This window comes from Kogia breviceps, chromosome 2 (assembly GCF_026419965.1).
Source record: "Kogia breviceps isolate mKogBre1 chromosome 2, mKogBre1 haplotype 1, whole genome shotgun sequence".
Taxonomy (NCBI): Eukaryota; Metazoa; Chordata; class Mammalia; order Artiodactyla; family Physeteridae; genus Kogia; species Kogia breviceps.
Window position 1 is genome coordinate 190525284 of NC_081311.1, and position 25609 is coordinate 190550892.

The window sequence follows — 25609 nt, forward strand, 5'->3', positions numbered from 1 at the left end:
AGTCAAGTACTCACACCCTTTGGTGTGGCCTTCATCGTGCTGGGTACGGTGGGGACACTTGGAAGGTGGGACCTGGATGGACGGGTGAGTGGAGGGAGAGGCCTCTCAGAATGAAACTAGACGGGAGCTGCAAGGAGGCAGCTTTGTCCAGGAACTGCTGCAAAGACTAGTGTATCCTGGACGCTGTCAAGTGGAACCAGCCGGAAGGAGGGAGGATGGAAGAAACCTAACTGGACTGGGGAGACGGTTTGGGAAACAATACGAACAAGTCAGGGGAGAATTAGGTAGTTCAGGGTCTTATAAGTGAGGCAGAAATCCAACTGGGGTAACGTCATTAGTATAGAGGAATTTTAACAGGAAAGATGCAACCAAAAAAAGACTGAATGTGTGTGTCCTCCCCCAATTCATAGGTTGAAATCCTAACCCCCATGTGATAGTATTAGGAGGTGGGGCCTCTGGGAGTATTAGGTCATGAGGGGGCAGTCCTTGTGAAGGGGATTATTCCCCTTCTAAAAGGACCTGGAGAGCTCTCTCTCAGTCCTTCTACCATGTGAGGATACGATGAGAAGCCAGCAGTCTGCAACCCGGAAGAGCGTCCTCACAATAACATGCCCATGCTGATACCCGGATCTCGACTGTCAGCCTCCAGAACTCTGAGAAATAAATTTGCGTTGCCCGTAAGCCCCCAGTCGATGGCATTTGCCACAGCAGCCTGGAGTGACCAGGACAACCACTCAAAAGTGCGTTATGTCTGCCTCGGGCTTACGATTGTCCAAGAGCTTCCACATCCGTCATCGCACTGAATCCTTAAAACAGAGCTCGGATGGGAGGAGAACTGGGGCCCAGACTCGGGCTGTGATTTCTCTGCCACCCTTGTCCCTTTCTTCGTGTAGAGCCTTCTCCTCTCTGAAACCTCCTGCCCAAAGGAGCCTTACTTCTCCATCCTCGGCTCCTTCTTCTTGCGCTGAGATGCTGATAAGCATTACAGAAACCTACAGAGACGTGCCTCTGCCTGAGACCCAGGCTAGGAGATGGGAGACTGGGGGTGGGTCCGGCCCACACTCACTGGCCTCCGCACTGAAGTCCCCCTTCTCCGTGACCCTTCTCTTGGAATTCAGGGCAATTCCAGCAAAGGCCAGGGTGGCATTTCAGTGTAGTAATGGGGGTGAATCAGAAAATAAAAAGGGGAAAGACGTGTTAAATAGAGGGAAGAAACTGTTTTAAATCAAATTAAAGTATTTACAACAACTGTTGTTCAATCAGGTCTTTACCACTTTGGACATCTGTAAATAAGGACAGGTTACATCTTATAGCAATTCTGGCCTCTGTATATATAGTCTCATTAAAATTGTAGGCAGGGTAGGTTTTTCCACATTTTACACCAGAGCAGACTGACTCAGAAATGTTGGATAAGGTGCCCAAAAGGCTGGAAGCAGAGTGGCTTGGAGGTGGCCCTTAGGGACCTCAAACCCTGTGACTATCCCTTCTCCCCCCACCCCATCACCCATTTGTTCCTCCTGCTGCTTAATATATTTAAAAATAAGGCAATACCTTTTTTTTTTTAATACAGCAGGTTTTTTAAAAAATAAGGCAATTCTTTTTTTGTGTTTGTCTTTTTTAAAATTATACTTGATTTACAATGTTGTGTTAGTTTTAGGTCTACAGTAAAGTGATTCAGATATATAGATACACATATTCTTTTTCAGATTCTTTTCCATTATATATTACAACATACTGAATATAGTTCCCTGTGCTACACAGTAAGTCCTTGTTGATTATCTATTTTATACATAGTAGTGTGCATCTGTTAATCCCAAAGTCCTAATTTATCCTTTCCCTCTCTTTCCCCTTTGGTAACCATAAGTTCGTTTTCTATTTCTGTGAGTCTGTTTCTGTTTTGTAAATAAGTTCATTTGTATCATTTTTTTAGATTCCACATATAAGCGATATCACATGGTATTTGTTTTTCTCTGTTTGACTTCACTTAGTATGATAATTTCTAGTTGCATCCATGCTGCTGCAAATGGCATTATTTTATACTTTTTTTATGGATGAGTAATATTCCATTGTATATATCTACCCCATATCTTCTTTATCTATTCATCTGTCGATGGACACTTAGGTTGCTTCTGTGTCTTGACTATTGTAAATAGTGCTGCTATGAACACAGGGGTGCATGTTACCTTTTCAAATTAGAATTTTCATCTTTTCCAGATATAGGCTTAGGAGTGGGGTTGCTTTTTTTTTTTCTTTAAAGAACAATTCAAAATTAAGAGTACTTTGCAGTTTCCTTCACATTTGCTCCAAATAAGTAAGACTTGGCTGCATTTCTGAAAGAATTGCGTTCTCCTTCCCATCACCCTCTCTCCTTTCACAGCCCATCAATACATGTTCATCAGCTCCAAAACTTCTCATATTTTTCACTGTTTAACATTTCCCTGTCTTAATTCCCAATATTTTTTTAGTCACCTCAAATAATCTCATATTAGTTTCCTACTGCTGCTGTAACACATGACCACAAACTCTGTGGCTGAAAACAATACAGATTTATTCTCTTATGGTTCTGGAGGTCAGAAGTCTGAAGTAGGTCTCACTGGCAAAAGATCAAAGTGCTGGTAGGGCTGTGTTCCTTCTGGAAGCTCCAAGGGAGACTCAGTTTCCTTGCTGTTTCCAGATTCTAAAGGCTGCCTGCATTCCCTAGTTCATGGTCCCTTCCACCTTCAAAGCCAGCGGTGACCAGCTGAGTCTCTCCCTTGCTGCAACCCTCTGACCTCTGCTCTTTCCATCATGTCTCCTTCTCTACTCTCACTCTTCTGCCTCCCTCTTTCGCTTCTACGGACCCTTTTCATTATACTGGGCCCACCCAGATAATCCAGGATAATTTCCCCATGGCATGGTCAGCTGATTAGCAAACTTAATTTCATCTACAACCATAATTCCCCTTGCTACCTAGCAGAGCACATTCAGAGGCTCTGGGAATTAGGATGTGGACATTTCTGGGGGTCATTATTCTGTCTACCCCACTCATGAAGTGCATTGTCCTAGCTCTCCTAGTTATAGGGACCCTGCTGCTCTGGACATATGAGAAGGTTTTCGCTATTCAAACCCAGTGAATAGGAGAGCAAGAATCTGTGGCCTTGTGCGTCCTCCCATTGGGTGATCACGTGGGTGCAACTGGCGGAGAGGAGAGAGGAATGCTGTTTAATAATAAAAATGAATCGCAGAATGGAAGCAGGCATAATCTGTAGATTTCTGGAATAATCGGGCTTTTTGACATGTGAAGCATTCAGATAATTTACACCTGCAGAACCAACCTTTAGGGGAAATTATTAAATAAAAGCCAGTGATCATACCTGAGGACACTCACCAGGAATCTGTGGCCAAGGGCTTGATCCACGTGAAAGAGCGCCTTACCAATGCCATGTGCACGAATTACTTCATAGTCAAATCCTGGTACTTAAAAAAAATTCTGCCACTCTTCTCTTCCAGAAGGCTCTCATCTACAAGTGAGCTTCTATGTCCTGGGTTTAAAGTCTGTATATGTTAAATATAAATATATCTCTTAAAACAGAGTATGCATTATAATGTTGAGAATAATTACTTTCATCATTCAGAGTTCGTGATGGAAATATTTTCTAAAGGAGAACTTCAACAGTGTTTTGACATAACAATCTTTTCTTGGCAATGGTTAAACTGAATACTTAATTTTTAATTCTTAGAAGTAAAACTATTCTCAAATTCTTTACGGCATAAATATATTTTTGAGAAATGAAAAGATATATGTATGTAATGCTTGTACAAAAATATACTGCTTCCTTTTGCTAAGGGGAATTTTCTTTCTATTCAATCTTTTCTCTTAAAAATCCAAGCTACAATTCTTTCAAGGGCTTTTTTTTAGTTTTTGAAACTAAAAAGGAATCCCCTAGTATAGAAATACACATTTTGCCTACATACAGCAAATACATATAAACATGTTTTTATGTAAAATGGTACAACATTCTGCCAGGTTGTCAAAAAGTTAAACACAGAGTTACCACGTGACCCAGCAATTTCATTCCTAGGTATATACCCGAGAGAACTGACAACATATGTTCACACGTAAACTTGTACATGAATATTTACAGCAGAATTATTTGTAAGAGCCAAAAAATGGGAACGACTCACTTCACCTGATGAATAGATAAGCAAAACGCGCTACGTCCGACCATAAAAAGGAATGAAATACCAATCCGTGCTACGACATGGATGAACCTTGAAAACATTGTCCCACGTGAAAGAAATCACATACTGTATAATTCCGTGTATACGGAATGGCCAGAATAGGCAACTCCATAGAGACAGAAAGCAGATTAGTAGTTATCAGGGGTTGGAGAAGGGGAGAGTTGGGGTGATGGGAATGTTCTGGAACTGGATAGTGCTGATGGTTGCACAACATTCTAAGAACACTAAAAACCACTGAATTGGGCTTTTCTGGTGGCGCAGTGGTTGAGAGTCCGCCTGCCGATGCAGGGGATGAGGGTTCGTGCCCCGGTCCGGGAAGATCCCACGTGCCGCGGAGCGGCTGGGCCCGTGAGCCATGGCCGCTGAGCCTGCGCGTCCGGAGCCTGCGCTCCGCAGCAGGAGAGGCCACAGCGGTGAGAGGCCCGCGTACCGCAAAAGAAAAAAAAAAAAAAAACCCACTGAATTATAAACTTTAAAAGAGTAAAGATAGTGTTTTGGTTTTTTGTGTGTGTGTGTGTGTGTGGTATGCGGGCCTCACTGTTGTGGCCTCTCCCGTCGCGGAGCACAGGCTCCGGACGCGCAGGCCCAGCGGCCATGGCTCACGGGCCCAGCCGCTACGCGGCACGCGGGATCCTCCCGGACCGGGGCACGAACCCGCGTCCCCTGCATTGGCAGGCGGACTCCCAACCACTGCGCCACCAGGGAAGCCGGATAGTGTGTTTTATTCTGTGAACTTTATGTCAATTTTTAAAAAGAAAAAATATTTTGACTCAAAGAACTGTATGCTTTGATAAAAGATCTCTTTGGCTGAACGAAGTGAAATGTCTCATCTTTAAAACTTTGGCTTCTCTGAAGACCCGTATCTGTAAGAATTGGGTAGAGAGAAGGAAACTGGGAGTGTAGAATGTTACAAACTATTTTTAGACTTCTGGATAAAATCTGGATAAACTAACTCAGTGTTGCATTTATGAGAGACTAGATTTCCAAGTAAGTGGTGGAACAACATTCCATGATAGTTTCAAAACCAAGTGGAAACAGAATCACTTTGAGTACCTAGATCTTCTCCCATCCCTAAATCCATCATTTAAAATATTTTTTTACTTGCATTCCAGAAGCAAGTCTCAGTAAAACAAATTATTGTTTTATGAGGAATACACAAATTGGTTTAAATCATTCAAAATGTATTTGATATTTTAAACAAATAGGAAACACGGTCAAAAATTAAAGAAAACCAGAGGTATTTGCATTTTAAGCAAAAAATAGATACATCATGCAATTGGTCTCCAGACGTATTGTGATAAAGCATGCGTCAAGGGGATTTTGTTAAAGTAGTGTGTTGCTGTGGTCACCTTTCCGAGGAAGAATGTCTGTCTGATGGTGGCCCTAACACCTAGCAGTGTCTCAGTACATTTTAATTGGAAAGATGGCTGGGTGGACAGATGGATGAATGGACAGCTGAACCAACCTGCAGGAACCTAACTGGTCTCCCATTAGTCAGTGGGAGTCCAATGTGAAAGGACATTAACTAACAGTGAGAGGACACTGCTATGCTGGGAGTAGCCGATGCATTCCCATCACCATGCACTTAGTTACTATATAAGCTCTATGACGATAGGGATTCCATCTTTTTTTATTCATAGGTTTATCCCCGGTGCCATAATAGTCTCTGAAATATAGTAAGTACCCAGTGTATATCTATTGGATGAATGGACTTATAGAAGACACTCTGGGACCTTTCAAATGTGAATCAAATATAATTAAGAGGGGATGTAAGAGGAGGCTAATTTTGAATAGACAAGAGGGTAGAAGAAGGGAGAATGAAGGAGATGGAGAGAAAAGTCATAATGGCATTGCGTAAGAAAAGCCAGCTGGGGAATTCCCTGGCAGCTGTCCAGTGGTTAAGAACTCCGCGCTCTCAATGCCACGGGCCAGGGTTCAATCCCTGGTCAGGGAACTAAAATCCTACAAGCCCCGCAGCACGACCGAAAAAAATAAAAGAACACTGGATCAGTTTAATTAATTGTGCAAAGTTGCGGAGCTAATAAATGGCAGAATCTGGATTTCTGGACTCCAACATATGTCCCTTCTCCCAACTGACACCCCAGCCTTCAGACTTTTCTGCTCTCAAACTCCCAGCAAAATTTTGAAAAACCTACTTGAACCCTCTATTCCTTTTTTAAAGTTAACATATAAAATCTTTAATCTTTTTATTGCAAGGAGTATAATTTGGAACATTGTAAATGGTTACCTATAAAATAAAACGGTTGCAGCACTATTTTAGCTGTAGCCAGTACAGTACAATGCCAGGCAATCTGATTTTCACCATCATCAGTATAAAATATATGCACACAGTTTTTAACATTATTTTTTCTTCATGATTTTGTATTTCCATTCCACTCCCCCACATATATCCTTGTGCAATATAATTTTATACTTGAAAATCATATTGATCACCCCACACTACTTCTCTGCAACAAAAATATATATAAATTCGATATTTTTTAAATTTCTTATGATCACAAATCTCTGAATCTTAAAAAAGATTTTTCTCCCAGATTCACTTATTGTTATGATTATTAGTAGTATATGATTCATCAAAAACATAAATAAATTTAAAGCTTTACAAACAATTACTAAACATTAAAAGTGACATTATATGGGCAATGAAAGAAGTGGGCTCTTTTGTTTCTCAATTAGTTTATTTAGCCCTAGAGTAATAACACTTCTTACTGGAATGAGACAGCTTCAGCAACAATGTTACTTCCATTTTAATGTTTAAAGCTGTAAAGCCTAATAAATTATTCACAAAGTTCAGAAGTTGTGAATGGAAGGAAACTGTAACACAAATGTCACTCAATTCCGAGAACTTCTCTTGAGTTGTACATCAAAAGCAATATAGAATTTATCATCAAGAATCATTTTTGAAAGATCTACCAGTTGATAGAGTCTTCCTTCAATCGTGATGAAAACAGAAAGTGGGAAACCAACTGGCCCAGGGGATGTGCAGCCCAGGAGGTAGATGCTTTCTGTTGTCAACACCCTTCATCCGGCCCCACAAACAGTCTGGACAAAGCAGGCTGATAACATTTGGGGTGGATGGAGCAGAGGGCTGGGGTGGAGGTATGCCTTTCTTTTGAAAAGTAGAAGGACAGTTGTGAAAGGGGTGGTGAGAACCTAGTCCAAAGGCCCATTTTCAGATAGAACAATCCTAAGAAAGAATATCTGTAACAGTCGAGAAATTAATTCCTTTAATTGCTTGTCCAAGCTGCTTGCATAACTTTTAAGAATCTTTTGGCCTCCCAAGGGTTACATGTACCTCAGTTTGGGGCTTTAGACAAGCTACAAAAAGGAAAAGCACTGCCTTGTTCACTGTTTCACCTAGAGCAAGCCTAACATGACTACTTGCTCATCCCACGCATCTGTCTAGTCTGAAAACAAAGCTACAGAGGAGTCGCAGAGACTTTAGGACTGTTCTCCAGCCTAGGGTGCAGCTCCTAGGTCACAGCTACGTAAAGGCCCATCTGGCTGTCAGCTGGACACCGTGAACAGCGGTGTGTACGGCACTCTACAATTCCCAAAAGGCTGTCACACACGGTACCCACAACAGTCTACGAGAATTTCCTTTGTTGCAACTGCCTGTGTTAAGAGCAAAAAACCTTTGGTCTCAACCATGCTTTTGATGACACCAAATAAAAACACCCCATCACTCAGAACAGCATCCCTCAAACCTATCTTCTCATAAATAAAAGGCTGTCATCACATAGGAGTGGCCAAGACAGTATGTTACTAATTGGAGTCTATCAAAAAAAAAAAAAAAAAAAGCCTAAACAACCCAAATGCAATGCCACTAAAACATATAGAAACAACAGCTTTGGGAGAATGCCTACCTTGGAAACGTTTTCCAAACTTGTGTACCTTTCAAAGGGTATGCTTTACTCTGCCAACTGCTATTCTCAAGGAGGGAGTGTTGAGTGCTGTATCAGAGACCCCTAATTCCCACCTTTGGCTTTTTTTTTTTTTGCGGTACGCGGGCCTCTCACTGGTGTGGCCTCTCCTGTTGCAGAGCACAGGCTCCGGACGCGCAGGCTCAGCGGCCACGGCTCACGGGCCCAGCCGCTCCGCGGCACGTGGGATCCTCCCGGACCGGGGCACGAACCCGCGTCCCCTGCATCGGCAGGCGGACTCTCAACCACTGCGCCACCAGGGAAGCCCCCCCCCCCACCTTTGGCTCTTAATTGGGGGGATAACCAGGTTTTCATCACCTGATTCCATCTCCCCAGGCACACGGAAAGTTGGGGAATAACCAAAGCTTGACCCAACCCAGAGCTTGGCTTGGTAACACAGAACTTTGGGCCAGAGAATGGTGTAAAAACATCTTCTGAACCAGTCCTCTGAAATTAGGACACTGAGAGAAGAAAGGGAGATGAGGGAGGAAGGGTGCATCCAGTACATCCTGAGGTACAGCTAGGCGTTAGAAAACTGGGACAAGTCAAGGCCAAGTGCAAGCCTGAGTTTAGAGGAAACAGATAAGCTAAGCAATCAGAAAAAGCTGTTTCCAAGAGAGGAAAACGCAAAAAGAGAAAGACAGATGGTCTCATGAGAGGATGAAAAAACCAGCTCCTTCCCGAGACCCCCCCAATTCCTGTCGCAGTCTTGCAGTCAATTCCCCTTTCTTGAGCGAATTGACCTGTGCAGCTGAGTCCGATAAAAAGCACTGTCCTCGGGCTTCCCTGGTGGCGCAGTGGTTGAGAATCCGCCTGCCGATGCAGGGGTCACGGGTTCGTGCCCTGGTCCGGGAAGATCCCACATGCCGCGGAGCGGCTGGGCCCGTGAGCCATGGCCGCTGAGCCTGCGCGTCTGGAGCCTGTGCTCCGCAACGGGAGAGGCCACAGCAGTGAGAGGCCCGCGTACCGCAAAAAAAAAAAAAAAAAAAAAAAAAAAAAAAGCACTGTCTTCATCACAGCTGATCCCAAGGCTGCGACTTACCTCAGGGAGCTCATGTGAAGCCACCCACCCCCAACAGGGAAGCTGAACGTCCACACCCTGGGTCCTTGACATCTGTCTCCCTCACTGACCAAGTCCATAGGCCTTGCCCAGCAGTGTATTTATATCAGTAATTTCTAGCATGCATATTCAGCAGATATCATTGGGTTCTCTTCCTCCAACTCCCTGGGATTATTTTTTTTCTTCACTCCTTTATGAAAATTCCTGGACTCCAATTCCCCTGGGACTCCTTAGGAGTCTGTGCCCAAAGTTTTCCAAAGGCTAGGTCTGGGGACAGGATCTGGGACCTTCCAAATCATTCTCTGTACCATGGGGAATTTGTTTTCTCTGCAACCCAATCTTGAATAGAGATACACGGTGCTGGAGTTCTCATCAATTGGGGGATGGGCGGGGGGCAATGGCCAAGATTGGAGGACAAGATAAACAGGAGACTAAGGAGTGGAATCTTCCAGTCATAAAAGCGAGCAGAACTATAATGTCTTTCCTTTTCCCAAGTAACATTAAGTCTCTGAGCTCTTTTTAACAATATTTGTTCTTTCAGGGAAATCATTTCTTATTAACTCAATGACTATATGGTCTTTCCTTTGACTTTCTGACACTGAGCTATCTGGAGACTCTCTTTCCAAGCCTAAATTTTTTGGACGGTCTGAACACCTATTTTTATATACCTTGATCTTTCCAAAATAGAATTCCTAAAGGCTCAGCTTTTGCAAAGATATAAGCAGGGGGCCTCAGGGGTTAGAAAAACGCTCCCAGAAAAAGAATGGCATGCCTGGTGGCTGGATATCTACTTTGAGGCTAACGCTTTCCCTGTTAAGAGATCACCTGACCTTTTCCCAACATCCAAGTTGGTTACTTTCTAAAACCCCGAATCTTTGGGTTGACTCTACCTGCAGACTCTCAGAGCCTTCAGGTTGATTTCAGCTTTTTAGCGAAAACAGTCAATCCCGTCCAACATTGCAAGGTTTTTAAAGCAAGTCACGAGTCTGTGTGGTCCATGGACTACTGGAATGTGGCTGGAGCGTCATGTTCCCTGAGAAGGAACCGGGAAAAACTTGAGAACTACTCAAGTAAATTCTTGAGAATATCTCTAAATTCCAACGTCAGTTCCAATCCAGAATGTTGCTGGATTCTGGCCAAGCTTGCCCGCCCCCACCCCACCCCCCGCTGCCTTGCCTTCCCTCTAGGTTCAGCTGAATTGTTTGAGAGTGATGTAAAGTCCTCAGTTGGCCTTGGAGTTGACTTTGCTAGTCCAGGGCCAAATGGTCCATATCTCAGCTAATCTACCGTTCTGCCAATATAGGCTTTTATTATCATTTTTCTCCATGAGGTCTCCTCCCAAATCCAACAGAACATTTGACCACAATCTTAATAATGTCACCACATGGGAAACACATGGAGGTGATACAGGTTCCACAAATACTCAACTGATTTTCAAAACCAGATGCTCCTTTACCTCCAAGTTAAGAATGACATTCTCAACTCCGAATGCCAGATGTTCTCTTGTCAAAAGCACTACTCCTCCAGGTTATTCTTGGTCTGTGATTTTACCTGCAGGGCAGTGGCGGAGCGACTCTGGATTCCCTAGACCTTTCCGACCTCTGCAAGCTGCCTCTGGGGTAAGCTCAGGCAGTAACAGCCCTTGATTCCACTGGGAAGTGACCATCCCCAACCAACATACTGAAAGGCTGGCATTTGCTTTTGATGACTTCTTCCCTCCTCCCGAGAGACCCGCTGCCTTCTTCTCCTGGTACCCTGTAGTCTCGTGGTGAGGGATCGAAAGCAGGACTGTAGAGTTACAAAGACTTGTGTTCAGATCTTGATCACTTACCAGTATAGCCCTGAGCAAGTCTGTACCCACCCTGAGCTCTTGATTTCTCAGTATGTGAAATTAATGCTTGAGAGAATTACATGAGTCACAATCCGCGCCTAGCACAGTCTCTGGCATGTGGTAGCAGCTCGATACATGTTTATTTCCTTCCTTCCTAATTTGCCATGCAGGCAAAATGAGCTCCCAATAACTTAGAGAAGGGTTAGAAAACTGGGAACTGGGGCAAGCCTGGCAGACCTCAGGAGGGGGGCAACACTCGATCTGGGAAGGAAGGAAGATCTGGGCAAATGACAAGGAGAAATGAGCTGTGACAGCCTCTCCTAAAGTACCTTTTATAACATCAGGAGAAGTTATCCAGAGGGATGACTCTTCAGTGAGTGCAGAAGAAGGTATACAGGAGGACAAGTCTAGTCAGAATCAGAGTTAACTGGGCTCTGAGAGGACACTTAGGCAAAGGTCGGTATCTGGTTTCATCACCCAGAGAGCTGGCTCCTTCTGCTGTGACCAGCACCACCGCTGCTTCCTTCCCCTCCTCTTCCTCCTCCGCCTCTTCTCCATCAGCATCATCATCTTCCTCGCCAGAAGAAATTATAATAAGCAGCCTTTTCAGCAGGCAACTTATATGCTAAGCCCTGGGCTAAAGGTTTAACACAGATCTTCAAACTTCACAATAACCCCATAAGGTAAGTAATATGATTCTGTCCTTTTACAAATAATGACAGTTAGTATGAGACATTTCCAGGGCTCAAACTCTAAAGCTTCCCTTATTAAGCACTACACTGCACAGCTTCAAAATTCATGAAAATTCATGGGTAAGTTTCGAGGAATTCATCTCCAGAAAGAACAACTTTAGCCTTCAATACAGTAGTAGCAGGGAAAGTCATTTATAAATGCAACAGGACACTGTGATACATAGACATTCAGTTTCCTGTGAATCCCAGAAAACTAGAGTTCTTCCGTGAAGGTCTTTATGTTTGGAATTTCAACTCTAGAAACTCCTATAGGGCAGTTGGAGATCTTAAAGGCACCATTTCTAACTAGATTATAGGAAAGTTGAAGCATTTTAGGAAGCTATGTAAGCCAAAAGAGAGAGAGAGAGAGAGAGAGAGAGAGAGATTTCACAAAAGTGTTCAAATGAACTTTTAAGGTTAAACAGAAATACTGGGGCAGGTGTCCAATTGGTTCCAAGGGAGGAGAAAAGCTTTGTCTCGGTGGGGAAGGAGCACTGCATTGGTGTGAATCTTGGGCCCTTTCTAAGGAGAGCTTAACCACCTGCTTTTCCTCATGGTTGCATCCTGTCTTGCGCCCACCCCTGTTTGCCTTGCTTCCAGCAGGAGTTGGTTCTAGACACTGAGTCTCCTAGTGGCTTCCTCCCTATAGGACAAGACCTGGAGCTAGACTCCTCTAGGAATGCTTCTACCACTCTGGAACCTAATAAAAGATTCAAGGGCATTCCTCAAACCTGGGCTTCAGAACTATGCCATCCCATAGTCTGCTACAGACCATAAAACACAGTCAGTGTTAAGTGTCGAATTTACACATCGGAAAATAACTGAGCAAAGCCTGGAGAGTGTGCTGTGTACTGGATACGGATGTTATTTGGGCAGAATGGCCAAGACAGTCCGTGGTTGGAAGTTTCACAGAACCATAAAGAATTCCATTATTAAAGTAAGATGACTTCCCCACTAAACTTTGAAAATGAGAAATTTTTGAAACTTCAGAAATTAAGGATAAGAAGAGGTCTATGTTAAATTTTTACAACTACATCTTTACACATATGGGAATGAAACAAAATAATACATAGACTCATAACTACATAAGAAAATTACAGGATTTGTAAATTCAAATCCACTAAATATGTAATAATGGTTAAAATTTTAAGTGATTTTCTATTAACTAGCCTGGCATTAACCAAAAAAATTTTGGGGAATCATCTCCATATACCTTTGATACAACATAAAAAACATCTATGATTATTATTCATTCAAGAAATATCTGTCAATATATGTCAGTTTCCCATTTTGTACCAAATGCCATGCTAGGCACTAGGCACTATGGATACAAAAGTGAATTTGATTTACCTGAACTCAATATTCGGTAAATCAAATTCTGAACTTACTGAATATTGAATTCAATTTGAATTCAACTGAATTCAAAAATTCAATATTACTTTAAAGTAGATTGGGTAAAGTTAAAGATGCATATTATAATCACTAAAGTAACCACTAACAACAATGCAGAGAGATATAACTAGAAGTCAAAAAAATTTAAATGGAACACTAAAAAATATTTGATTAACACAAAACGATGCTAGGAAGAAGAAAAGGAACAAAAAACAGATGAGACAGATTAAAAGTAAATGGAGAGATGGCAGAACTAAAAACAACTATAGCAACTACATGAAAATGCACTAAAAACTCCTATTTAAAGGCAAGATATTGGATTTAAAATAGAAAAAATCCAAGTATATGCTGCCTACAAGATACACAATTTAAATTAAAAGACACAAACAGATTGAAAATAAAAGGCTGAAAAAAGATACACCACACAAACCGTAAGCATAAGGAAGGCAGATGAGCTGTATATATATATATTTAAGGTAACAAGTGGATTTATTTACAGAGAAACACACTCCACAGACAGAGCGTGGGCCATCTCAGAAGGTGGATGAGCTATATTAGTAGCACATAAAGGAGACCTCAAGATGGAAAGTGACAATAATCATCAAAAAGTTAATATCAGAAATCTATAAGTATTACAAACATATGGGCATAAGAGCAGAATTTCAAAATACATGAAGCAAAAACTGAAAAACTAAAGGGAGAAATAAATTCTCAAACATAGTTGGAGACTAACTCTTCTCTTGGCAACTGATAGAACAAGGTAGAAAATATCAGTCAAGGTAGGAAATATCAGAAAATATCAGTCAAAATATCAGAAGATCTGAACAACACTGTCAACTACCTTACCCTAATTTATTTATATATAACACTACACCCAACAACCGCAGAGTATATATCCTTTTCAAGTAGATATGGCATGTTCACCAAGATAAACTAATTATAAAATAAAACATAAAACAAGTCTCAATAGATTTCAAAAGACTAAAATCTTGCAGAGAATTAAATTAGAACTCAACAATAAAACATATAGGAAAGTTCAAAATATTTAGAAATTCACCCCAAGTAAACCATGGGTCAAAGAAGAAAATATTTTGAACTAAATGATAATGAAAACAACATATCAAAACTTATGGGATAGGGCTTCCCTGCTGGTGCAGTGGTTGAGAGTCCGCCTGCCGATGCAGGGGACGCGGGTTCGTGCCCCGGTCCGGGAAGATCTCACATGACACGGAGCGTCCGGAGCCTGTGCTCCGCAACGGGAGAGGCCACAACAGTGAGAGGCCCGCGTACCACACACACAAAAAAAAAACCAAAAAAAAAAAAAAACAAAAAACACTTATGGCATACAACCTACCCAGAGCAGAGAAAGAAACTAGATCTATAAATGTGTACATTAGGAAAAGAGAAAAGTCTAAAATCAATTATAAGTTCCTATCATAGGAAACTAAGAGAAGAAGAGCAAATTAAACCTAAAGTAAAAGGTAGGAAATAATAAAGATAGAAGAGGAAATCAATAAAGGAGAAAATACTCAAGCAATAGAGAGAAATCAAGAAAACCCAAAGTGGTTCTTTGTTTTTTTTGAAAAGGTAAATGAAATAGATTAACCTGACAAATTACCAATGTCATAAATGACAAAGAGGAAACCACTAGATATATAGACAAATAAATTTGGCAATGTATAAGAAATGAACACATTTCATGAAAGATGTTAATTATCAAAACTGGCACAAGGGGGCTTCCCTGGTGGCGCAGTGGTTGAGAATCCGCCTGCCGATGTAGGAAACACGGGTTCGTGCCCCGGTCCGGGAAGATCCCACATGCCGCGGAGCAACTAAGCCCGTGAGCCATGGCCGCTAGGCCTGCGCGTCCGGAGCCTGTGCTCCGCAACAGGAGAGGCCACAACAGTGAGAGGCCCGCATACCGCAAAAAAAAAAAAAAACTGGCACAAGAAGCAATAGAAAATCTGAATAACCCTATGACAGTTAAATTCATAATTAATTAAATTTGTAGTTAAAAACCTTCCCCAAGGAAAACTCCGGGACCAGTAGGCTTCACTGGTGAATTCTATCAAGTATCTAAAATGGAAATAATACCAATTAATCACACACTCTTTCAGAAAATAGAAGAGTGAACGTTGATCAACTCATTTTACGAGCTTAGTATTACTCAGGTACCAAACAGACAAGGATATTACAAGAAAACTACAGACCAATATCTTTAATGAACATAAATACAACGCTCCTTAACACAATATTAGCAAAGCAAATTACATATTTATGTAAATATAAATGAACTAGGATAGCATTAGCTATTTTTAAAAAGAGCAATAAAGTTGGAGGACTTACATTACCTGAGTCCAAGAACTACTATAAAGCTATAAGTAATAAGAACAATATGGTATTGGTTAAAAAAAAAAAAAAAAAAGAGATGTGTATATCAATAGAACGAAAAGGCCCAAAGAGAGATGATCAAATGATTTTTCATGAAGGTGCCAAGGCAATTTAATAGAAAAAGTCAACAAATAGTGTTGGAACAACCCGATATCCATACAGAAAAAAATGTTACAAAATAGATCCTTACCTAATGCCATACTCCCAAATTAACTCAAAATGGATCATGGATCTAAATGTAAAAATACTATAAAAGAAGAAAACATAGAAGAAATCTTTGCAAAGTTAGCATAGGTGAAGATTTCTCAGATAACAGGAAAAGCGCAAACCATAAGGAAAAGGTTGATAAATCGAGCTTCATCAAAATAAAAACATTTGCTCTTCAAAAGACACCAATAAGGAAATGAAAAGAAAAGCCACAGAATGGGAGAAATATTCAAAATATATACATCTGGCAAAGATCTTGTATCCAGAATATATAAGTAGCTATTATGACTCAACAGTAAGAACAACAACCAATTTTTTAAATGGGGAACAGAGCTGAGCAGACGCTTCACCAAAGTTCTCCGAATGGTTAATAAGTTCATGAAAAGATGTTCAACATCTTTAGTTATTAGAGAAATCAAAAGCACATTAACTGCCACTGTGCAACCATTTGAATAGCTAAAATTTAAAAAGCTGGCAATATCAAAAGAAGGCACCAAAAATACATGGAGAAACTGGAACTCTCATACATTGCTGATGAGAATGAAGATACAGCTACTTTGGAAAACTCTTTCTTTTATGATTAAATATACATCTACCCTATGGTCCAGCTATTTCACTCCTAGGTATGTATTCAAGAGAAGTAGAAACACATGTCCACACAAAGCCTTGTACAAAAATAGTCATAGTAGCTGTATTCTCGTAGTCCCAAACTAGAAACAATTCAAATGTCTAACAGGTAAATGGATCTTTAAAAAAGCGATGTCCATACAATGGAATTTTACTCAGCTATAGAACAGAACAAACTGCTGACATGCATAACATGGATCAATCTCAGTATTGTTCTGCTGAGCCAAAGAACCCAGACACCAAAGGGTACACACCGTATGACTCCATTTACATAAAATTCTAGAAAATGCCAACCAACCTACAGTAACAGGAAACAGATCAGTGTTGCCTGGGAATGGACAGGGAATGAGAGATGGACTGAAACGGGACAGGAGGAAACTTTGGGGAGTGATCGAAAAGCTCTGTATCAGGATCGTGCTATTGATTTCACAGGGTGTATGCATCCGTGAAACTCCATGAATTGTGTACTTTAACTAGGTATAGATTTTGGTACATCAATTAAACCTCACTAAATTTATTTTTAAATGCCGCAGTTACTATATTAAAAAAAAATTAATCTCTGTACCTGCCCTCAAAGGCCTTGTAGTGCGGAAGAGTAAAATACATAACACTGTTTCTGTGATATATAATAAAGGTCTGGACAAAGGTCTTCACAGAGACCATGATCTTTGACCTTTGATCTAGGTCTCAAAATTCAAGGGTTGCACCAGACAGACCAAAAGGGAGGTCCCTCAAGGTGGAGGGAATGGCGAGTACAAAGGCGTGAGGTAAAGAAGGCTGTACAGTGAACTTGAGAAGTATGGGGTGACACAGGAGATTTTTCAAAAGTTGACCTTGGACCACTCGATTCTATCCTAAGAAGTGTGAAATAAGCTGTAAAGAAAAAGAGGAGCTTCTGGAAGTTTTAAAATAAGCGAGTTACATGATGTATGTGATGACCACTACTAACATTCATCAAACATTTCCAGCCCTCTTTCAGGCATGTGGTAGATTATTTCTCCATCACTTTCAAAATGAAGTGACCACTTTGGTCAATGAGATGTGAAGTAGGTGTATCCAGTGTCACACCCAGGTGTCAGCTGTTAGAGCAGTTTTTTTTGGAGGGGGGGGGGCTCTCACTGTTGCGGCCTCTCCCGTTGCGGAGCACAGGCTCCGAACGCGCAGGCTCAGCGGCCATGGCTCACGGGCCCAGCCGCTCCGCGGCATGTGGGATCTTCCCAGACCGGGGCACGAACCCGTGTTTCCTGCATCGGCAGGCGGACTCTCAACCACTGCGCCACCAGGGGAGCCCTAGAGCAGTTTTTTTGTGTGTGTGTGTGGTATGCGGGCCTCTCACTGTTGTGGCCTCTCCCATTGCGGAGCACAGGCTCCGGATGCGCAGGCGCAGCGGCCATGGCTCACGGGCCCAGCCGCTCCGCGGCACGTGGGATCTTCACGGACCGGGGCACGAACCCGTGTTTCCTGCATCGGCAGGCGGACTCTCAACCACTGCGCCACCAGGGGAGCCCTAGAGCAGTTTTTGATTTGCATTCTCTTCCCCTTTGGAGAAGATCAGAGAAAACTACTTTGAACGAGGTTCCTGAGTAGTTATGATAAGCAGAGCCCCCTCCCCCCTTCTCACCTCCCCACACCCTGTGATGAATATGCAGTGTAAACCGGGAAGAAAAATCTTGTTATGTAAGCCTCTGAAATTCAGGGCTTGTTTGTAACTGCCCCCAAAGTAACCTGTTCTTTCTGATACAATGTACACTTTTATTCTGACAATAACATAGAAGGTGGATTTCAAAGGAAAGAATCTGCAGGGGACTAGCTAGAAGGCTACCATAATCCCCAGATTATAAGTGCAGGCGCTGGGACAGGGGCCATGATCTTAGAAAAGCGGAGAAAGAATCTGGAGATGTAATGGCGAGAGTTGAAAATGACTCCGAGGTTGTAAAAGAACCCGAGTCTAATTGTTTTAGAGGGGTTGAAAAGAGAAGGTTCTTGAAAGAAGAGAGATGACTAAGTGGGGAGATGAAGTTAAAAAAAAATTAATTTCAAATGTAATTAAGATTAAATTGAATCTTTTAAAAAGATTAAAGGAGAAGCTACAGGCAGCCTGGCAAAGTACATCACATCAAAAGCCGAGGCACATCCCTACACAGGGAAGGCTATAGAAAGATCATAAACTTTGGAAGAAATCAGACCTGGGTGTGAATCCTGAGTGAATTTGTCAAGTCATCCAGCTTCATTCGTTCAGCAAATAATAAACACCTTCATTCAGTCATTCAATAACGTTAAAGAACACCAAAAAGTCCACTGTCCTATTGGAGTTAGCCTTCAAAAGTAGGGAAGCAAACACTACACATTTAAGCACTGTGCGGAAAACAGACATGATATTGTGATTATGAAAAGGGGGCAAAAACAATGAGACAGGGCTTGTCAAAGGCCATTACCATTTCCCTTTGTTCAAAACCCTTATCTGGCACCAAATCAAAAGCAGAGATTTGTGTGTCCTTTGTACTTACAAAGAGAACCATCCTCACTTTCCTTTAGTTTTATCACATTTCAAGAACCAACTGGGAAACTCTCTGGACTCTAAGCCTGTTTTTTAAAAATCAAAAATTCTGGTTAATTAACACCTAGTGAGCCTACCAACACTGTACTAAAGCAGAGTGTATATATGTGGGGAGGCGAGGAATGGGTTTGGTTAAATCTGGCTCATAGGCAAGCCACTTCTCAACGTTTAACCACCTGGAGAGCTTGGTGAACGCAGGCTCTAATTCAGTGGGTCTGGAGTGCTGCCTGAGATTCCTTCTGCATTTCTAACCAGCTCTCCAGGATGCCAAACCTGCAGCTCCCAGCAATGCCAAGCAGCAAGGTTCTAGATGCCTTAGGAGTCTGTTGACCTCAAGGGAGCTGGTGGAGTATGCTTGACTCTTGCCACTTTACTGCTGATCTGAGAAAAGCATCTCTACCCTGTGCCACTATTTCTCATCAGCTTCCTTTGTTTTCCTTTACAAAACTGGAGAATCAGATTCCAGTATATGACTGTTCTACGAAGTCCCTGGACAAAGGACTTCTAACGGATTAGTGAATTAGATTCCTACAGTTCATTGAGGTGGGTACCCTGATTATGCCCGCTCTATAGAAGAGAAGCCACATTAGTAAGTGTGGAAAAGATTCAAAATCTAGAGTCTACTCCAGAGACCATACTCTTAACCACTGCTTCCTGCTTGCTGTGGTTACATCACAAGTTTCTTTGCTGCTCTTTTGCAGTGTTAGAAGTGACTTGCAGTTGACTGCTGCCTCCCCTTTCTAAAGTCGATAAAGCCAAGTCTGGACTTCTGTCAAAATGACTTGGTTTCAGGAAAAGGCAATTGAAATCCAAATTAAAAAATCTTCTGCAATTCAGCAAAAAGAAGAATTTAACTCTAGCATTGAGGGTTGGTTTTTTTTTTTTTTTTTTTTTTTTTGTCCAGGAAGTAATGTCAGTTCATGCAAGATTGTTATATGCCTCAAAATTGTTGGACACTGTTATTTTATCAACAGAGCACCTGATGTCCTATCTAACAAGGATGGCAGGAGAAGTTTCCATAAGAACCCTCCCTACCAATGGCGAGAAGCTACTATATACCACACAGCAACATCTGTGGTCTGGGCACTCACAGGACTTAATAAAGAGTTTAATACATGTCCTTTTTATTATTCTACTAAGAAGAGTCCCTGATTCAACGCAACTAACTGAACTATGCATGGAAAACAGTGGCTCTCAAATTTGGTTGCACATGGGAATCTCCAGAGAGCTTTAAATACAGATACCTAAGTCCAACTGCTGGGGAGTCCAGTGTAACTGACTCGGGATGTTTCAGGATTTTTAGAGGCTCCTTAGGAGATTCTAATACACAGCCAGAGTTGACAATCACCGGCATAAAAAACAGGGGGAAGGGGCTTCCCCGGTGGCGCAGCTGTTAAGAATCCGCCTGCCAATGCAGGGGACACGGGTTCGAGCCCCGGTCCGGGAAGACCCCACATGCCGCAGAGCAACTAAGCCCGTGCGCCACAACTACTGAGCCCACGCTCTAGAGCCCGTGCTCTGCAACAAGAGAAGCCACCACGATGAGAAGCCGGCGCACCGCAATGAAGAGCAGCCCCCGCTTGCTGCAACTAGAGAAAGCCCATGCACAGCAACGAAAACCCAACGCAGCCAAAAATAAATAAATAAATTTATATATTTAAAAAAAACAGAGGAAAGTTTATAATGTGAGAGAGTGGCATGGACATATATACACTACCAAACATAAGGTGGATAGCTAGTGGGAAGCAACCACATGACACAGAGAGATCAGCTAGGTGGTTTGTGACCACCTAGAGGGGTGGGATAGGGAGGGTGGGAGGGAGGGAGACGCAAGAGGGAAGAGATATGGGAACATATGTATATGTATAGCTGATTCACTTTGTTGTAAAGCAGAAACTAACACACCATTGTAAAGCAATTATACTCCAATAAAGATGTTAAAAAAAAAACTGTCATCCTACCTTTCATTTGATTTCCCTCATCTTCCATTGAGTTTTAATTTCTCCTATGTTACACCTAATAAAACATATTAACGTAAAAAAAAAAAAACAGAGGTTAGTTTATAATGTTCACTCTACAACCAAAAAGGGGGGTGTGCGTCTCCATTCACTCACTGTCAGGGTTTCGCCTACCTACATAGCTACATAAGTCTAATACGCATTCTAATTGCAAATGGTTCTCCACAAATCAGTGACCAAACCACATATTTCACACTGTGTGTTTGATGACCGACTACAGCAGCAACGCTGATCCAAAGTAGGGGTTCTTAACCTGGAGATGGAATTCAGGTGGTCTATGAACTTAGATGGGAACAAATATTACATCTCTACTTTCACTAAACTTTCCTGGAAGTTCAGCATTTCCTTCAGTTATGAAAATAGCTAACAAACCACAATAGTATTAGCAGTTCTTGAGAGTTTGCACCCACTGGTATTTTCATGTCACATTTCAGTTTTGCAGTCGTCAGTACTTTGAGATTACAGTTGCTTAACAGATCTGCGGTTAGATCTAGGTATTTAGTGCAATACTAATGATGCACCTATGTTACTATATCATGACTTTAATACTTTGATAATTTATTCAAAGTTAAACTGCTTCTGATAACTGAATTATTCTAAGAAGGATCTAAACGCTTCATCAGATCCAATGTGGTCGGTGGCACAAGAAAAGGGCACGAGCCCTGCTCTGAGGACGGTGCCCTAACAAGCCAGATATTGCACGTTTGCGTCCAAGGCCACCTCCGAGGAGGGCCCTCTCAGGCGGGAGACACCCCGACCAAGTTGGCTCTTGGCTTTCCCTGCATTTCCGCAGATAAGATTTAACGTGAAAAAGCCAGTTCAATGCGGCAGAAAATAGAACGGATGGGCTTTCTCTTTACCCTCAGCTGCCTCTTGCTCTTGGCATTTCGGAGTGCCCAGACTGCCAGGTTGGTAACTCGAGCCTCCAAATTAATCAAAACACACAGCGCCCAGTTCAAGCCCAGGCAGACAAGCTGGGAGCCAGACAAGCTCTCGTCTGGTGACCCCCAGCCCAGCTGGCCCGCCCCGCCCGCCAGCCCGCGCGCCCCACCCTGGGATGCCACGCTCTCTCCACCGCCCGCGCTCCCAGGCGGGTGGCCCGGGCCCTGGGACTGCCATCCATCGCCCAGACTGGGTCGGGGGCGCCTTACCTCGTGGGGACGCCCGCCGCCCCGGGAGCCACGTCTGCGCCCGCCCGCGCGGCGCGCACCTCCCGCCACGCCCAATTCCGCGGGCGACTCGGCTGCCTCTTCCCCGCGCGCCCACCGCCGGCTCCGGCGGCTGCCGGATTGGAGACGCGTTGAGGAAGGGAAAGCGGCGAGGCGGCCGCGGCGGGCGGCCGGAGCGAGCGGGGCCGCGCGAGTGCAGACGCCCGGCGCGCCTCCCGCTTAATCTGGGCAGGGCCGCTGGCCACTCCCTCCACCGTGCTCCGCCGCCTCCACACCGCTCACCCCCACATTCCCCACCTCCGACTCGCAGCCCCTTGCCCCGCCTAGGCCCCTGAACCTTGGGAGCATCACCTCTCTAACCCCTGACCCCGGCCCCGCGCCCACCTGCCCCGCCGGCGCGCAGCCCTTTCTCGCCTCCTGGCACGCTTCCTGGGTCGGAGGGACATCTGCCGGTGAGTTGGCGGGCAGGGGGGACGGGGGCGGGACCTAAGCCACTTCTTCCCTCCCTTGAAGCCTCGGTGGGGAGGCCGAGCCCTACAAAACCCGCCCCGGGCGGGCGGGCCAGGCCAGCTTCACAGCCGGGCCCCTCAACGCGCGCCGCGCAGGGCCCCTGGACACGCCGGGGCTCCTAGCGGACGCCCACCATGCGCCGCGGGACGGCGCCCAGGCCGCCGGCGTTGCTGTTCCTGCTCCAGCTGGCGCTGCTGGTGGCCGCGCCCACTGCCGGCAAGGTGAGTACGCGGCGGTGCGACCCCCACCCCGCGTCCCCCGACAGGCCGGCCCCGCCCGCGGGGGCGCTGCCCCTCACCCTCTGCTGGTGCGTGCGGGGACCGCGGGCACTAAGCAGACACCTGGGGGCGCAGCGTGGGGACGGGGGCAAGCGGGGATGCACGGGAACAGGTGGGGTGCGCGGGGCTGGAGGACGGGGCGAGGAGGAGGCTTGGAGGGCCCCCTAGGGGGTCAGGGATGGAGAAAGCCCTCCAGAGGCAGATAGGGAAGTAGGTAGGTAGGTAGATAGGTAGACGGATGATTGATAGATAGATGATAAATAGATAGATAGATAGATAGATAGATATGCAGGCAGGTAGATATAGAGATGTGGAAAGATAGATAATCGCCAGGCATGAGCTCTTGAGAACACGGGATACACAGACACGCGATGTCACGCTGGTGAACCAGAGCAGCCAGCATGGCCTGGCAGAGGGGACAGAGGGCTGGAGTCCTGGCCCTGCCACCTGCTAGATGTCACCTCACACTGAACTCTGACCGCTCTGGGGTTCGTCTTTCCTCCTTGTCAATACTTGCCCTCAAGTGTTCCATCAGTTTTGTCGAGAAAAGCAAATGCCATCACTGAAAATTTAATAGCACCTTAGAAATAGAACTCATGTTAGGATAAATTGAACAATCTGTCGCTGTGATTTCTATTCAAAATTTGAGAGATCCTGGATTCATTTAGATCCACCCGTATATTTCTTATTCTTTGCGAAGATAAATCAGTATCCTCACAACTGTTGTGACTCCTAGAGTTGACTTACTTGATTTTAACTGGTGAAAGTGCAAGTTGAATTTTCAGCCGCCTTCTGTGACTTTTACGCAGAAAACTTAATCTAGGATGACAATGCAGTGTAAGTTTCGTCTCCCAGAATGATCAGATGTTTTTCAAATTTCATGATTAAGATTGTGATTGGAAATTAATAGTCACATAAATATGTGTTAACACGAAAATGTTTTTCAAACCTTCAGTCACAAGAAATCCAAGTATTTTCCATTTAAGTTAAATTTTAAATTATGACATTACAGGTGAAGCTAAAACCCCCTTTGATCACCTCCATACCTTACCCCACCCCGTCTAAAGAAATATATCCATTCTCACCACTCTGTGTTTCTTTTTTTTTTTTTTTTTTTTCTATAGCAACCAAAGTCAATGTATATCCTATATTTGGAATCTGACTGCTTAAACTAAAAGCTATAGAAGACAGATAGATAAATGATGATGAGGAGGAAGAGGAGAAGAAGGGTGGGGTGGTGGTGATGATGATGATAGATCAAGATTTGAGAAAAGTTTAATTTATACTAACTGGAAATTTGCTAAATTAAGAAATTACTAATTATTTTATATGCATGAAAATGGCATTGAGATTTTTGAAAAAGATTTATTATCTTTTAGAGAGTCATACTGAAATATTTACAAATGAAATATGTCTGAAATTTATTTCAAAAGAATCAGAGGTGAGGGGAAATGAATGAGGTATAGATGATGGTTAACTGTTGAAACTAGCCATGGGTATACAGAGTTTTATTAAACTATTCTCCCCACTTTTATATATGCTTGCAATTTTCCATAATGAGAATTTAAAAAAATATCTGGAAACATTTGATTAAGTAAAGGGTCTGATGCATCTGGAAGCTTGTTATAAAATTACTATTAGTTTAGGAATCAACTGTAGGATGTGAACATTCCTGACATCAAAGATGGCTACAGGTAAGTTGGGAATATAGGTACATAGTATAATATGCATCTCATAGGGCATCATGGGTCATTAGAGAAAAAGAGATCACTCTGTGTTTCTTTTCAGACATTTTTCTATGCATTTACATATTCATATATGGACCCACAAACAGTATGTGTTTTTTGTTTGTATTTTTTAACATAATCGATACCATTATACCTATGCTGTATATATCCTTTTGCATCCTACAGGTTTCCCCATGACAGTATTTGAGATAGATCTACCTCTTTTCTTTTTGCCTTATTGCATTATTGTATTGTTTTCCACGATATGAGTATGCCAGAGTTAACTGAGCCATTCCCCTATCAATTTACATTTAGGCTATTTAGTGTTTCCTATTCTAAAGGATTTTGTAATCCATGTAATCTCTTCATGTAGTTGTAGTTCTATCAAAAATGTGCTTTGCATAGACTACGAATGCCCAACCCAGGTAGCTCAGTACTTCTGGGCATGATGGATAGAACTCATCTAAGTCAGTATTGAATATCTACCAGCATTAATCCAGGAACAAACCCAACAACTAAAAAAATCTAAAGGAAGTGTATGTATGTCGTGGGAAGGGCTGGGGAAGAGTTCCAGAGCAGGGTTTGCACATTCTTCTAGAGTTCAAAGAAGAGGGGAGATTAGGGATGGGTGGAGAAAGAGGGGAAGAATTACACACAGGTAAAGATCAGCCTGAAAAAGTGATCCTCTGTAATCATTCAACCTCTAGTTATACCAATTTTCAATTATACTGTCATATTCCCTTATTATTTCTTACATAAGAATTTTTCTGTCTTGAGTTTGGCCAAATCTTGGAGGCTTCCTGCTGATTCTACAATTAATCCATTCATATTATTTTTAACAGCACTTGAAGTAAGTCTTTGTTAAAACTTTGCTCAGTTACACAGGCGATGTCATTAGAAATCATGAAATGTACCCTCATCGTGTAGAAAAATGGAATCACAGCAA

General features: G+C 43.0%; 2 protein-coding genes across 4 annotated transcripts in view; one reads left to right on the forward strand and one right to left on the reverse strand.

The window, feature by feature from the left end:
• Nucleotides 1-22345, reverse strand: part of COL4A4 (collagen type IV alpha 4 chain) — a 141748-nt gene extending 119403 nt beyond the window's left edge. Inside the window, exons 1-3 of one of the 2 annotated variants that reach the window (XR_010839234.1) lie at nucleotides 22131-22345; nucleotides 20923-20977; nucleotides 3368-3534 (exon numbers count right to left, since the gene is read on the reverse strand). Coding sequence is in view for 1 of the 2 variants with exons in the window: in XM_067027016.1 (XP_066883117.1) it covers nucleotides 3368-3423 (56 nt within the window). In the remaining variant the exon portion in view is untranslated. The remainder of the gene's footprint in view (nucleotides 1-3367; nucleotides 3535-20922; nucleotides 20978-22130) is intronic. The other variant, XM_067027016.1, reaches the window with a different exon arrangement.
• Nucleotides 22346-22582: 237 nt separating this feature from the next.
• Nucleotides 22583-25609, forward strand: part of COL4A3 (collagen type IV alpha 3 chain) — a 139704-nt gene continuing 136677 nt past the window's right edge. Inside the window, exons 1-2 of one of the 2 annotated variants that reach the window (XM_067027015.1) lie at nucleotides 22583-22600; nucleotides 22754-22879. In XM_067027015.1, coding sequence (XP_066883116.1) covers nucleotides 22793-22879 — 87 coding nt within the window. In that variant the 5' untranslated portion in view covers nucleotides 22583-22600; nucleotides 22754-22792. Of the gene's footprint in view, nucleotides 22601-22708; nucleotides 22880-25609 lie in introns of those variants that run through there. The other variant, XM_059055412.2, reaches the window with a different exon arrangement.